This window comes from Pogona vitticeps, chromosome 2, assembly GCF_051106095.1.
Source record: "Pogona vitticeps strain Pit_001003342236 chromosome 2, PviZW2.1, whole genome shotgun sequence".
Taxonomy (NCBI): Eukaryota; Metazoa; Chordata; class Lepidosauria; order Squamata; family Agamidae; genus Pogona; species Pogona vitticeps.
Genome location: NC_135784.1, coordinates 99,741,522 through 99,757,519, shown reverse-complemented (window position 1 = coordinate 99,757,519; position 15,998 = coordinate 99,741,522). Strand labels below are relative to the sequence as shown.

At 40.7% G+C, this 15,998-nt stretch overlaps 1 protein-coding gene across 2 annotated transcripts in view; it reads right to left on the bottom strand.

The window, feature by feature from the left end:
* TRPC7 (transient receptor potential cation channel subfamily C member 7) overlaps positions 1–15,998 on the bottom strand; it is a 167,113-nt gene that overhangs the window by 47,904 nt on the left and 103,211 nt on the right. For both annotated transcript variants that reach the window (XM_078385711.1, XM_072990132.2), the window contains exon 4: positions 5,119–5,283. In XM_078385711.1, the coding sequence (XP_078241837.1) occupies positions 5,119–5,283 (165 nt within the window). The remainder of the gene's footprint in view (positions 1–5,118; positions 5,284–15,998) is intronic.

Genomic DNA, 15,998 nt, shown 5'->3' with positions numbered 1-15,998 from the left:
ATGGTCTTACCCTCTTAGGTGTGTCATGCTGACATACTATAGTTTCTTGAATTGAGAAGTTGACTAACAAGAAAGTACTACAAAGAATAAACAAAGAACAACAAACAAACATCAAGAGGCCACAATCCTCTTGTATAGTTATGCCTGCAGAAGACAAATGGTAAAACTTGTAGCAGCTTCTCTCTTGTGCTTAACAAGTCTCTGCTTGGATTTTTGGGTGCAGACCAACCCACTGGGCTGTTGCTCACCTGAAAATACAAGCAGGGTCTCTTTGATTAACAGCAAGAAGCCACTGCAAGTTATACCAAAACAATTTTGGCTATAGAATGCAGAAAGCTAGAATACATTAAACACGTAATGAGATATACAAACCATACTGTCACAGCTGATCATTCAGGGTTAAATAAGTGTGAAAAGGACTGCAGGAAAGAGAAGAACATATTGACTGGAGAATCTGGAGCCTACATCTAAAGTCAAAAAAGTCAAGATGGTCTCTAGCCTCCATGAGGTGAGGAACAAGAGTAAGAAGTTGGGAGGTGTTTGTGGTGGGTAAGTTCTGCATAAAGATAGTTTAAAAATTCTCTGTCTCAGTGGAGATAGATGTTCTCTAGACTCACAAAGAGAGTATAGCTTAATAAGATGCTGATGGCATATACCAAGATCCAGGATCTATAGAGGCTGTGTCCTGAGTACACTCCTGTACTGCAGTGAGTCCTGGACCCTTTGTGCATGGCAGGAGAGGAAGCTGAGCACGTTCCATATGTGTTGTCTCCGACAAATTTTTGGTATCACCTGGCAGGACAATGTTCCAAATAGAGTAGTCCTAGAACAAGCTGGAATTTTTAACATATACATTACTGAAACAGCAACATCTATGTTTGCTCTGGAATGTCGTGAGAATGGTTGATGGCCAGATTCCAAAAGATCTCCTGTGTGGAGAATTAGTGATGGAAAATGCCACAGAGGGAGACCACAGCTGCGATACAAGGATTTCTGCAAGCAGGATCTGAAGGCCCTAGGAATGGACCTCAACAGATGGACAACTTTGTTATCTGAGCATTCAGCCTGGAGGCAGGCGGTGCATCATGGCCTCTCCCATTTTGAAGAGACACTTGTACAGCAGGCTGAGGCAAAGAGGCAGTCCTGAAACCAGCAAAATCAGGGAGCTGGACAGGGGACAGACTGTATTTGTCTTTAGTGTGGAAGGGATTGTCACTCTCGAATTGGCCTTCTCAGCCACACTAGATGCTGTTCCAAGACCTCTGTTCAGAGCACATTACCATAGTCTCTCGAGACTGATGGATGCCTAATTTATGTAATCTGATCCCAGTGGAGAAATGGCATGCAGCACTGCCTTTAAAAAAAAAAAGATGGTATTTAGCTGTGCCATTGCTGGCAGAAGTAACTCATCTTTGAATCAGGCTAAAAAACAAGTAGAGACCCATTGTATGCAATAAAAGGAAGTGCATCCACTGCTACTGAAATAATTTTGAGCTGACTCAGAAGCAAATGAACTCTTTTTAAAATATCATTTCTTTTCTCCAAGTGATGTAAAAAAATCCATATTCAATCAGTGTTCCATCAATATTTTATTTCCAAATGGTAGAAATGTTCCTTGGAGTGATAGCTTTCAAATCTTTTCATAAAAATCTCATTTATAGAGAAATAAATAATGCAGGTCTTTAGGACTTCTGAATAATCTTTTTTTGCAAAAAGCAAATGATTCCACCCCCTCCGGCAGCCCATTCAATTGTCTGCTTTGCTAGTGCTTAGTAACACCTTTTCTGTGGGACCTGTGGGGCTTAGCAAAGGCACTGTTTGTTTTTAAACAAATTACAACCTATTATATATCTGTGTGAGTTGTTTATTAAAAAGCTCACCAGTCAAGGAAGCTGGTGTCTCGGCAGGGGCACATAATAGAGAGATCAGAACTTTGTCCTGATTTACTTTAGAAATGCCATCTAGTTGCATCAGAGTAATTTTCTGAATAACCTTGAGTCATAAATTCCAGATATAGCTTTATCTGCTTTACACATTTTCTGCAAGACTTAAAAACAGATCCTTTCAAGGGTGGGTAATCCAGCCCCTTGACTCTCCACACACCTTTATTGTTCCAGGTGGCAAGGCCTCCCTCCTCCACATGCTTCACACTTAGGGGAACACATTTCTTAGGGCTGCCTCACAGCGGGTCAAATGATTGCAGGGTAAATGGATGCTTACCTATTGAAAAATAATTTCTGTCTTCCTTTAGGTTCGGGGAAGTACAGGGTTTCAGCCTTTGCCATATCTAAACTTCCCTCTTTTGGCCTGAGAAAGGTTTAGGTGTGGAACAAGAAGGACAAATGTTGATCAAGAGGAGATGCCATTTTCATCTCAAAATGAGGAGAAAAGATCCTTAGGATTTAACCTTTCAAGTTAACTTCCAAGAATAAAAGAGGTTATCTTTTGCTGACCAAATTGTGGTGGCTGCATTTAACCTAGACTGACAGGAGACAAGGTCAAGGTCTAAGGAAGTGCATTTATTTATTTATTTATTGTTTGTTTGTTTGTTTGTTTGTTGTTCCATCTATCTATCTATCTATCTATCTATCTATCTATCTATCTATCTATCTATCTATCTATCTATCTATCTATCTATCTATCTATCTATCTATCTATCTATCTATCTATCTATCTATCTGTCTATCTGTCTATCTGTCTATCTATCTATCTATCTATCTATCTATCTATCTATCTATCTATCTATCTATCTATCTATCTATCTATCTATCTATCTATTTAAATACTGCAATGCCCTTGCTCTGGGCAGTTTCTAGCAATGAAATAAACATCACCAACCCACAAATATAAAAGTACCATATAACAGCAACATACATCAACTACAAAATATAATAACCAAAATAAAATTAAGTGGCAAACAGCTAAAGAGGTAGGGTATCCTGAAATGCCTCCCTGAAAAGCAATTTTTAAAATGTATCTTCTGACTATTAGGAGGGAAAGGATCTGGCACACGTCCAAAGGAGAGCACTCCACACCACCACCAAGAAGTCCCAGCTCCTCATCTGGCGTCCCTCAGAATGATCACCCAGATTCTGATAGGTAATGGGGTTCCAAACCAATCAGGGCTTTGTAGTACCTTGAATCTGGCACAGAAGCTAACCAGCACCCAGTACTACTGGGTAAATATGATTGTATCTCAAAGTCCCCAAGATCAGCCTAGCTGCTGCATTTGGCACTTGCTGTACCACCTTCAAGGGCAATCCCACATAGAGAACATTGCAGTAGTCAATCATCAAGCTCACCAATGTGTGAACTAGTGTTATCAGGGACTTACTGTCTATGTGTACAATTTGCTTAAGGTCAAAAAAGGCAGACCCGGCCATGGCTGAGATATGGTTCTCCACTGAGAGGGCCAGGTCCAGAAGCATACACAAATTATGAATTATTTCCCTCTCTATGCCTACAGTGAGTCCATTGCATTTGTGGCCAGATCAAAAGGGAGGTGGAATGCTTAGAAGGGTGTTGGTGCAGGCTCTCATCCTCTGATATTATGGTGCCCAGCTACTCTGTTGTATGTGTTGTGTAGGTAGTGTTAGTATAACACAGATCAGCCAAGTTGTTTCTAATTCTGGCTTCCTGGTTCCATTGACCACTGGTTCTTTTCACTTACACTGCGTGTGTGCGCGCGCTTCAGCCAATATGGTTCTCAAATTGATTGGCCAGGTTGGAAAGGCATTTCAGGAAAAAGGAAAAACTGTGAGTGACCATGGTAAAACTCTGGGGCACATTCAACATATTTAAAGGTACCCTACATTGGTCCTCAGGATTTTGGAGTTTAGGGACAAGGAAACAACATCTGTAGAGAAACCTGTTGAAGTATAACCATGTTACACACCTAAGGTTGTAAGTCTTGGAGGACTATAACTCAAGGAAGGTTCCACCAGCACCTGAAGGTGTGATGAGAAGACTGGAGCCAGGTTATATACCAGGGGAAGGGATGTTGCCCAGTAAGGTGACATAGGAGCAAGAATCACCTCCGAGCTTAACTACATCCTGCACTGCTAAGGTTGTTGTTGCTACAGATCCTTTATAGCAGGCATGTCCAACCTGCGGCCCGAGGGCCTCATGTGGCCCAGGTCAGCTCGTAATGCGGCCCAGTGCAATTTTTTTATTTTAAAAGAAATTCCAAAGTTTCAAGTTACACTGCCGGCGATTGCGGTCAGAATGTGGCCGAGCATGTCACAACAGTGGGGGGGGGGGGGAGAGGGAAGGAAGGAAGGCGTGGGAGGGGAGGGGACAGGGGGGCTGCGTGACTACATTGTGCCATCCCCGTCAATAGGTGGACCCCCTCCTGGCCCCATAAAGCCGCTGGAGTCGAAGCTGGCAGCCTCTGCTGTCTGAGATTGCAGCTGCTGGAAAGCGCGCTTGGAGCGGGGCTGCGGAGGAAGGCTAGGGCTGCCCCCCATGCAGCCCAAACCAAATGTATGTGCGGCCCAAACCAAATTTTCATCTTCTAATGTGGCCCAGGAAAGGTAAAAGGTTGGACACCCCTGCTTTATAGAATAATACACATGATCCCAGTTAATCCAACTCATGAGTCATGTCAGTCTTCTCTTTTTTGTTTCAAGTATGGTCAGGAATAGTCTTACCCTGAAATCCTTTAACTAAAGTTATCAGGGCCTGAAAGCACAAACACGTAAAAACAAGCACTCTGCCACATTCTCTCCCGGGTTTCCCAGTTGACACCAATAGATCCTCTAAGGGTATTTGTTTTCACATATGGTAAATCTGTCAAAAAGCCCTCCCTCATTGATTCTTTTCTATTTTTGTCTTTTTTGCCTGTTTCTAAATATTCTGCTTCTTCTCTTCCAGCTCTAGCACTGAAAGGAACGAATTTCAAAACAGCTATGCTACTTGTGGGTTGGTCTCCTTCTTCGTCTCCACTAGCCACCGGCCAACGAAAGCCTTCAAGACATTCTTCTAATCCTTGTTCAATCTAATAAGACAATGTTTCTCTTTGATCTTAGTTAAGATGCCTGAAGTTGTATTCAACCCCATAAAAACATATACATATATGGAAATAATGATAAACAATCATGCACCTTAACCAATCTGTACCTTGCTGCAGGGAGCTATCCAATATGCTACGGCGAGGAATGGAAGGCCTATGGAGACTCCGAAGACGGCCAAGAATTTCACAGCCATCGACTGCTGGCGTAAGCCTGAGAGGTTTTCATACCACATGGTGAGCAACTGCTGCTGACAGTTAGGATGAGCAACAAACTGCAAGAGGAAACACAAAACACAAGCGTTGCCTGAAACGTATAGAAGAGATGACAAAATGAGCAGTATGTGCCTCCTGACCATAGAGCCTGTCACGGAAGCAGGAGCAGGTGTTGGTTTGCTCTGAAACTACAAAGAAACAAAGCACTTTGGAACCTTTCAAAGCGCAGACCAAACTGAAGGGCTGGCATCACACTTCTAGTTCTCTGTGCCTTATCAATGAAAACAGGAATTGTTCCAGCTGACTATCTATGACAATTGATCTCTTATGTGTCTCATTCCCAAAAGCAGCCTGTGATGGTAGCAACAGGACTTTGAGTTGTCATTTCTTGTCATGTTTTTCATTTAAATAACTACAAACTAAGAAATAGCTTCCTGGGTACAACGCCTTCACTGGCCGACAGTCTGCTTCTGGGCCCAGTTCAAGTGCTGATGGTGACCACTCATATTTGGGTCCAGGCTTTCTGAAGGCCCATATCTCCCTATATAATTGCCCCAGCCCTCTTTGTGGAGACATCCTCTTGGTCCCACTGCGTTCAAAGCACACTTGCTGAGGCTACATGACAAGGCCTTGTCAGCGGCTGCTTCCAGGTTGGGGAAAAGTCCTGCTTGGGTGGCCAGGTTGGCTCTTTCCCAGCCGTCTTATAGGCAAAGATCTCCTTTTCTAGGCAAGCTTTGAATGACTGAACCTTTTTGTTAGACCCTTTTTATCCCTCAGCATTTTGAATTGATTTTGGCAGCAATTTTAAAATATTCTTCAACATTTAGTTGTACTTAAATTTCTAATGTTCTAATTGTAACTGATTTTTAACCACTTGTGAGTCACCTTGGGTCCGTGTATTAGGAGAAAGTGGCATAGAAGTAGTGAAATATTTCAGTTTTGGCTGTAGGCACAAACACAGGGGTTTTTGTTTGTTTGTTTTGCATGTAGCTTTCAAATCATATTTTATGTTGTCACTTACCATAATTCTCCTCCTAAGAATTCTGGTGTGAAAATAAGAAGTCAGGTTATCCTAGAAAGTATTAAAAATGGGCATCTCTACAATATTTTGCAGTATTGTCCTCACCAAGCATACCTATAAAGGCAGTGAAACCAAAATAGAAGCCTCCCATGATGATCTTAACACCCTGGAAGGCTTGTAAATGAAGACATGGTTTTTGAGATAGAATGGCCCTTGAGGCTTTATGGGCTAAAAGTAAACTAGCACTTTGAATTGTGCCTAGAAATAGAATCGGTGCACACACATGTTGTGTAGGTGATTTTTAATACATAATTGAATTAATTCATCATCTGTGGATACCCAGTGGCATTTCCACCAACTAAAACAGTACTCTATTGATGCCAATGGATAGCAGGCAGTCTGCCCTGCCCTTTATTCTTCTTCTACATGGAAACTGAGTGGTGGTGGTTCCAGTTATAGGCCTAACAGCACTTTGAGAACCCACTAGAGCTCATCACTAGACTCACCAACCCTGTCTTGATCTGTTGCTATGTCAGGACAAGGAAACGTGTTTTCCACCAGATATTGTCGTTAATAAGCAGCTAACCTGCACCTGGAGGGAGTGGGAGTGGGAGGGAGAGAGGAATATCTCCGACACTCACTCACTCTTCATTTCCACTGCCACCAACCATTCCCTCAAATAAAGCTTCAGGCCAAAGTATGATTTCAAAATAAAAACTTAGGTTTATTGTATACAAACAAAAGGAATGGTAAATCACTTGAGAATAAATAATAAAGCAATCACTATAATAATATAACAATCACACACACACTCTCACAGACCCTCACTATATAGCACAGTTCTTATCTCACAGTATCTCCAAGCCCTATCTCCCTATCTCAACCCTCTCTCAAAGCCCTACCTGGCCCTATCTGCCTCACTCACACCATTCACTCCCCCTTATATACAACAGCTCCACCCCTTATGTCCCACCCTCCGTCATGCCATTGGCAGATGACACACAGCTTCAGCAGTGACGGGCAGGTGATGTCATAGCTGTCTGTAACAGTCACTGTAAATACATTCACCTCAGATGACAGATGGGGTGGGGGTGGGGAATGGCTGTGAAAGCATGTTGCCAAAGTTAATTGTTGGGTTTTGGTGACTCCTGTTAGTGGACTGATCACCACTGCTGCTGTTGCTTTTGTATACTTCCATTTTCAAGAAGCATTTAGAGTTTGGGTTTCAAATTTTTTTTTTTACAAGATTGCCAATTGTTCAGAGATGTTTTTGAATGTAATATTACTACTCTTGAGATAATTACTGATTTCATGTCTGTGTGTCCCTGTTATTCTTGCTGTCCTTGTGTATTGTGAGCTGCCTTTAGCACAGTTCCTTTTGTGGAAAGCCTGTATATGCGTGGAAACATAGTCACATCCCGCCTAGCCTAACTTAACCTAATGAGGAAGTGATGGATTCTAGAATGTTTAAAATGGAGCCTTTCTCAGGAGCTGGGGGTCACTTGTAGAGTGGGACTGAAGGGTAGGGAGATTGCTGAGCTCTCCCTTTTGAGCCTTCTCCCATCAGTCAGACTTTTGACTTTGAAATGGACCCCATTGGGGGTGGGCAGGAAATGGCCCCAGGAGATTGTCAGAGAGGATTAGCCCCAGTCCCTCCTATCCACAGACACTCAACTTGGAGAACTCTCCACCAGCCCCATGCCCTTGTTTTCTTGGTCCGTGAAATCATTCATTCATTCATTTTATTTATATGCTGCCTTTCTCTCCATTGGGGGGGTGGTCATGGCTGCCAAGACCATTATTTAATCTCCCCTCCTAAAATCAGGTCATTAAATTGTCAGAACAATCCCCCCAAAATAAATGACAGCTTGCCTGCCCAGCCATAAGTATAGCGATAAATGAAATGCAAGAACCCAGGAGATTCACCCTCTTCTGATTTTCAGTCATGCAGTTTTTAAAATCCAAAGTTGGGATCATTCTTCAATCTACTGAACACAAATGAAAATGCCTGATATCAAAGCACAGCTTCCTAATGACAAAATCACTGCAGCTTCACAAAGGAGTTTTATTACTTGAGATAAAGCTTCTTTGGTTTGCACGATTTCTCCCCAGAGTGACTGCTTCTTATGCTGCACATATAATGTGGTCCGGACTGTTAATAATCTTTTGACATGATTAAAGAGAAAGATAATGAAAAGAGGATAAAGGCAACATTATTATCGTAGTTTATTGTATTTGTGGGAAAGCAAAAGGAGATTAAACCTCCTCTTCAGGAGGAAATAACAAAACAAAACAAAAATACCCTGGAAGACAAGTATTCAGAGAGGCAAGCTCCAGGAACAGAATGACACGTATATGGACAAATAATCCTCCCCCCCGCCGGCCCGGGGCAGAGAAGTATGTAACACCCAAAAGGAAGAAGAATTCTCAGTTGCGAATTTGTCACCTTTTCTTTAGCTGTAACTACAGATATGAGGGCAAGCAGATAAAAAAGGAAAAACACCTTCCCTGATACTTTTAAGGCCTTCTCCTTTCCTTTTCCCAAATGGAAAAAAACTGCCCTTTTAAAGAAAAAGAATTAAAATGATGAATGAAGTGTCTGAGCCAACTTTAGTAGCTGAGTTTTATGTCCCCAAAATAATCTGTAGAAACATGAATACCTTTAATGTTGGAAGTAAGATAAACAGGAGTTATAGTGATGCTTCCCCAGTTCGTTTGAATGTATAAGGCAAGTAGGTCTTCTTTTAACAGCTGCCACCAAATTCCAATTTATTTCATGACAGAAACATCACTAGAAACCAGCTATTAAGGTTCAGATAGACAAGCACACACATAATGTATAAAATATCTATTGGTCTGCTTTGCCTATGCATTTATTTGAAAATGTTTCCCACTTTCTGGGGCTCTTCAGATCTTAAAAATGTGGCTTCATAAAGAGGCTACCAGAACCAGTTCTATGTTTATGCTAGAGGTCCCTTTCTGGGCGCACCTTCTTGAGATGATGGAGGCTCTTGTCTTCAGGCCTTCATTCCCCATGTGAGGAGAATGACAGAAGCAGTAATGGAGGCAGTGAAGCTATTGTTTTTCCCTTTCAGTGAAACTAGAAAGAGAATGATAAGAAACGTCTATGGGTGATATTGACACAATAGTGATGTGATACTGACAACTTACGTGCAAAAGATGTAAATCTGGTTACAAAAATGTTGAAGGAAGTGATACAAGTCTGGAGTGCAACAACTTGGAGCCAAAAGCACTTAGCTCAGTGGTTCCCAATCTTTTTTGAGTCACAGCCCCTTCTTATAATAGCCAAATGACCTGCAACACCCCACAATGTTTCACATAAAAAGGCTCTTTTAATGGGGTAAAGCCATCTCTTATCAGAAAGCAGAAGCTTTGTCCTCCTCCCAAAGGGCCTGCTTCTCATACATACGTACACATGCAGACTAACTTTAATATCCTGCTCTGATAGGCCAAGGAAGAAATTATTTAACAAGGACTACAACACATGTAACGTAACCACCAGAAAACATTCTGGAACTACCTTGGGGGTCATGGTCCCTGGGTCAGGAAACACTGGCCTAGTTTCTGTGAACAAATGCAGAGCGACTTGCTTGAACTGTGACAATTTGTCTGCCATATTTCAGTCCTATCACACCCTGTTCTAGAGGGTCCCACAATCCTAAGGATCGACATTCATTCATTCAAGTTATATACTGCTCAGTTACTGAATATACACTACTCTGGGCAGTGTACAGGGTAAAACAAGAACCACCTACAGCCCCACCCACCCAGCTCCACTCCCATAACAACATGGGGTGGCAGAGAGAAAATGGCAGGAAAGCCTTCTTTCATGGCTAGAATTGAATCATGTTTCTTTGGAACCAGCATATTGTCCATTATACTTTAAATTGGTTTGATCTCAGATCCTTCTATAAAGAGAATATGGAAATAAAATCTGAGCATTATTAGAAATGGATGTATAAAATGTTGGTTTATGTATTTGTTACTCTTTGGGGGGGGGGAAAGTCCCTTGAATTTAAGTAACAAAAATACAGTAAATGAAAAATACAGTTACTTCATAGGGCATGCACATAATTAAAGGCTAGGCAAGAAAGCAGTCCATGAATTATTTCCCTTACCTAGCAATTCCTAGTGGGTTTTGAACCTTCAGCCCATACTTCAGCTTCCTAGCTGAGCAGAGCTGATGTATTCGCTGGTTCATGAGCAGCCTGCAGTGTAGGAACTTGAGGTTTTATGGCATCTGTCTTCCTTGGAAATACTCATGATGAACACTTTATTGCGGATTATTGAAAGCTAGAGGTTAAGAGTTTACTCTTAAATTAGTTATCTCATATGTGCCATGCTCATGTCTTAGCATTCTTAGCCACTGTGACCTACATCTTTCTATAAATAGAAAGTATTTTAAAAAATAAATTAAATCAAAGTAGTTGAAGCAGAACTTTCTGCTTGTTATGTGCCTCCAGGTTGCTTCTGGATTACAACAACCCTATGAAGGCATGACCTCCAAAGCACCCTATCATTAGTAGCCCTGCTGAGTTTTTGCAGTGATTTCCAATATTGAGTTGCTTCATTGGATGTTTTGTCTTCCTCTTTTCCCACTGCCTTCTAGTTTTCCTGCCATTATTGTCTTGCCAGAATTCATGATACAGCCAAAGTACAACAGGCTCAGTTCAGTTGTTTCAGCTTTAGGGAAAGTGTAAGTGTGATTTGATCTAGAATCTATTTATGTGTCTTTCTGGTGGTCTGTGGTTTCCATAAAACTCTCCCCCAAACATGACATTTCAATTGAATCAAATGTATCAAAACTAATTATTAGCCAATATTAAAGGTATCAATACTTGAAGTGGCTCTTGATGGAACGGGCAATTCTATTTATAGGTACATGGCTGCATTAAATCATAAGGACCTAATCACTGCTAACCGAATTTAGGCATTCAGTCTATTCCCAGCACGATGCCTCTTTCAATAATTATTTTAATAGGGGAATAATTGATTGCATTTGGCAGCAGAGTACTCAAAGATTGGTGTTGTTCTTTTAATTTGCTTTAATTCTTCCACACACTCTTGTAAAATCTCAGTAGGAACAACTGAAAAAGAAAAATGCAGTGAAATGGAACTTAGAAGAAACTGCAATCACATCTAAATGCTTATCTTTTATATATATTAGCATTATTTTATATAATATTAGTCTGGAATAAAATAAAAAGGTAGAGAACAGATTCACACATATGAAGGTTCCAGAACCCAGGCCACTTTTGTCATTGTGCTCCCCCCCCCCCATTAATACTAATGGAATAACTTAGTAAGCTGTTGCAGGATCTAGCAGTATTAAATTCAGGATCTTCAAATAACTATGTTTTAAGCCATTTGCTTTTTTAAAGAAACTGACATTAAGATAATTTGAAGAAAGGCTGCTAATGGTTTGCCTAGAATTCACAAAGTGACAACACTCAGGAGAAACATAACAAAATTGTCCTTGTTATGAAGCAACCAGAAGGAAGAGCAGCAGCTGCTGGTAGTAATGCTACTATTGTGTCTCCATTCCAATGGCACTTACATGGCAGTAAATCCCAATGACTGCAATAAAGCGTACTTCAGAGTCACAATGACAGGATTGCACTGGCAATTCCATGTTCCATGAATATGAGCATGGGGTAATTTTTGTACAAAATTGCCACTACTTTAATGGAGGAATCAAAACATCAAGTCTGGTATTTTATAAAGCAGGGTTAAGTGCCTCCTATGGACCACTGGTGGCAATCCCTACACTCCTGTGCCTTTTCCCCCCCTGTGCAAAGAAGTTTACAGAGGCCTCTAAGAGCAGGTGTGTGTGTGTGTGTGTGTGTGTGTGTGTGTGTGTGTGTGTGTGTGTGTGTGTGTGTGTGTGTGTGTGTGTGTGTGTGTGTGTGTTCCAAATAAAACAGGTGTTGAGAGGGAGTCTCCACCACTAACTCAAAATCCCAAACATCCAAAGTCAGAACTAGAAGTGGACATCCAGGAACTTTCTATTGTATTTTATTTTTTGCATTGTCCATGTTTTCCAGTAGCCCAGGAGAGAAGGGTAAAAACATGGCCCCTAGGCCCACCAACAAAGCTCTCGCTCTCTCTCTCTCTCTCCTCCTTCCCCTTTATAATCCTGTGAGGTAGAATTATATTGAGTCACAACTTTTATGTGCAGAAGATGCAAAACAGTATTAAATAATATTTTTAAAGAGACTGTAATTAGTAGTCAACAGACAAAGAGAGAGAGAGAGTTGTTTCCATAATAAACCTGTGGAAAGTTTATCCAACAGCATTTTATGCACTGTTGTACACAGGTCCTTACCAGGCTCCTGATCACAAGACTCAAGTTACAAACACACTATATCTAGCATAGCAACGCATAAGGATATTTCTGTTATTTCTGGTAATGCAGGTATATGCTCTATGTTACACATTTCTCTCCTCTTCTTCCCCTCTTCCTCTTCTGTTTTATCAGGCAAGCAAATCAGTCACACAGTGCATTTCTCAACCCTGAGCATGCTCTGAGCATGGACAGAGTTCCTACTCCAGTCCTCTGAAGATGTCGGCCACAGAGACTGGCGAAACATCAGGAAAAATAACCTTCAGAACATGGCCAAAGAGCCCGAAAAACCCACAACAACCATTAGATCCCAGTCGTGAAAGTTTTTGCGAACACACTGCCATAGACTACTGCTCTACCAGTGAGTTCTGGTAGTAAAACTACCATATGATGAACAGGATTTACACTGGTGTGAAGAAAACAGTCACCTGGAAGAAACCTTCCCTGGGGATATTCAACTCTTTGGCAAGTGTAACATGTAGCTGAGCTCTCAGTTTTAACTCTGAAGTCCTTCTCCTGCTTCCATTTCTACACCTGGTGAGTCTCTTCTTAGAGGGAGCAGAAATTTAATGCACTTTAGATGTATAGCTTTTTTAAAAGTGCTTTGTTTTGATTTCAACAAAATGAACACTCTTCTATATGACATTTGATACCCCTATAGACCATCACCCACCTTCTTAAGCGCTTCTTCTATATTAGAAAAACTGACTAAATTGTCAGTGAATTTATTTATTTGTTTGTTTATTTATTTGATTTATATCCCGCCCATCTGGTATATTCTACCACTCTGGGCAGTAGAATATATTGTTCCTCATTTCATATAAGCCACCTTGGGTTCTTTTTAAGCAAAAAAGCAGGAAGTAATAAACAAACAAAAATGTGTGATTTTCACCTACTTTCCCCTCTCCGTCCAGTCGTATCCCACACTAAATAAACATGAATATTGGCAATTTTTCACATATTTGATGCAAAAACATGCCTCAACATACTTTCAGAAATATCCTAATTTTAAAACTTGGTGAGCTGCAGTGAGACTTTTTGCTCTCATACAACTGAAAAAGAAACAGCCCTTTTTCATCAGCAACGGCATTTGCAAATCTTATATTTTGTGTTTTCAAAGTTCAACAAAACACCTGTACAAAAGCACACGTTTTCTGCAAAAATACAGGGTTTTGTGGGGAAAAAAGACACACTTTGATTCTTGATTTATTTATTTATTTTTACAAAAAAGTGTTGCAAGGTGAAAAGGCACATAGACTCTTGGAAATTTACCTGGTAGAGGGAACACTTCCAGATTTTTCTGTTTTCCTCTTATGTGAACAAACTAAGCAAAGATTGACAGCCGTATTCTATACCATTCCCAAGGGTCCTCTAACCTACTAAAGCTGACTGAGTGTGCAGGGAGACAAAGACAGCTGCAGAGAAGCCAAAGACAGGGAATTTCCCTTCTGTTAAATCATGTGCTGCTGATGGAAGGATGTAAATTCCTTTTTTAAAAGAAGTATGTATATATCCCATTTAATGACTTTGGCACATTAACTGAGCGTGTGATATCTCCTCATTATAACACAATAAATTTTCACGCTAGGGTTTGAAAAATCTAAAACTGCTCGATTCATACATAAGCCAAAGCAGAAATAGTCTTGTTTCTGCTAAATTTAGAAGTGCATTAAATGTTGAAGAATAACCAAAATGTTTCAACGTCAAAAAACAACAACAACAAGAACAACAACAACAACAAAACACAAAACCCTGGATTGTGTGCCAGTACTGGTCAGATTAATCTCAAATAGTGTTGGTGTCAGCTTTAGAACGCTAACCCTAGTCCGTAATGTAAAGGGGAATTTTTCTTGCCACTGTAACTGAACCCCCTACACCAGAAATATTCAACGACTGGCCAGCGGTATTTTCAGTTTACAAAAGATGAAGATAAGTATATTTACAACATCACAGCTGAACTCTCAGTTTACTTGGTTCTTGTATTTCGCTAAGTGGCATGTACAATGCCCTGCCCATGGCTAATATTCAAAGAAAGATGGATTCTGAGAAAATATCTGTAGATGACATTCTACAAAGGTCCAGAATATTCTGGGAGGCTGGTTAAAAAAAAATCCTTTCTTCTTGCTAATTAAAAACTAATGCAATGAGCAATGTGCTCCTGTGGGCTTGATACTTACTAATTAGAGAGAGCCAGTGTGGTGCAATGGATAGAGCAATGGTGTAAGACCCAGGAAACCTGGATTCAAACTGCCACTTGGCTATGGAAGTTCACCTGGGGCAGGGCACTGCAAAAACATTCCTTAAGTATCTCCCATACTTTAAAAACCCTATTAGAGTGCCTAATGCAACTTGACAGTACATACATAACACAGAGACAAAGACTTCTGCTAGTTACTTTCATAGTAGAGTGTAGACACACTGTTTCTTGAATGTTTTCACAAAATTAGACAGCTCTAGATGGTAGCAAAGCACTGGCCATAAGGGTTGATGTTAACACTTTTGCAAATGGAGATAAATGGTCTGTACATCCCTGTACAGGATGTTGAGTGGACACTTGGGAAAATAGCTCACAAGACATACCTTGACACTCAGTAATTGCTTTTAAAGTTGATTTTCTGGCCTGGCTTTAAAAGTATCTATACTTAGTTGGAATCCTCTCTTAACTCTAAACTCTGGAACGTTTCCCTTCACCTTATTTTAGTACTACATATCCAAAGAATCTATATTAAAGACTGCTACTTCTGGAGAAATAAAATGTAGTGGCTATTTGGAGCAGCTCCAGTTAAAAACTCAACAGAAGTTATTAATTGGTTTCATTAGTCATTTTAACTCCATTAATCAGAATGCTTATATCTGGTTCGTGTTGCAGTTCCCCCCCCCCCCCAGCTATCTGGTTCCACCCTTTTCCTCCAACAGCTGTTCCCAGCTGAGGCAGTTTTCAAGATGGAAGCTTAAGACCTGAAATAAAATCATATGTTTATATTATGTTAACTGAAAAATTATTCAAAATAGAACAGTAAATGTAATGTCCATATTTATCTAGACACAGCAAAGACAGCTACCTGGCTAAGAAAGCACATGCCATATGCTGTTGTGCCTACAGAATCATTCATCATCTCTTGCAGAAGAGTTTTAATTGTGGCTGAAATGAACTAGGATCATATTTCTTCAGGTCTGGGGATTCTTGGCCCAGGATGGTCCAGGGCCAAGTTCTGAGGCAGTGCTGGTACTAGAGGACAAAGACAAATTCACTAGTGCTTCCCAAAGCAGGATTAGAAATCCTGGACTTAAATTACAGGAAGGAGCATACTGGTTGAAAATTAGAAGGCATTTCATAGCACTGAGAATAATTCAGTAGCGGAACCCAATTAGGTCACAGCTGGACAGGT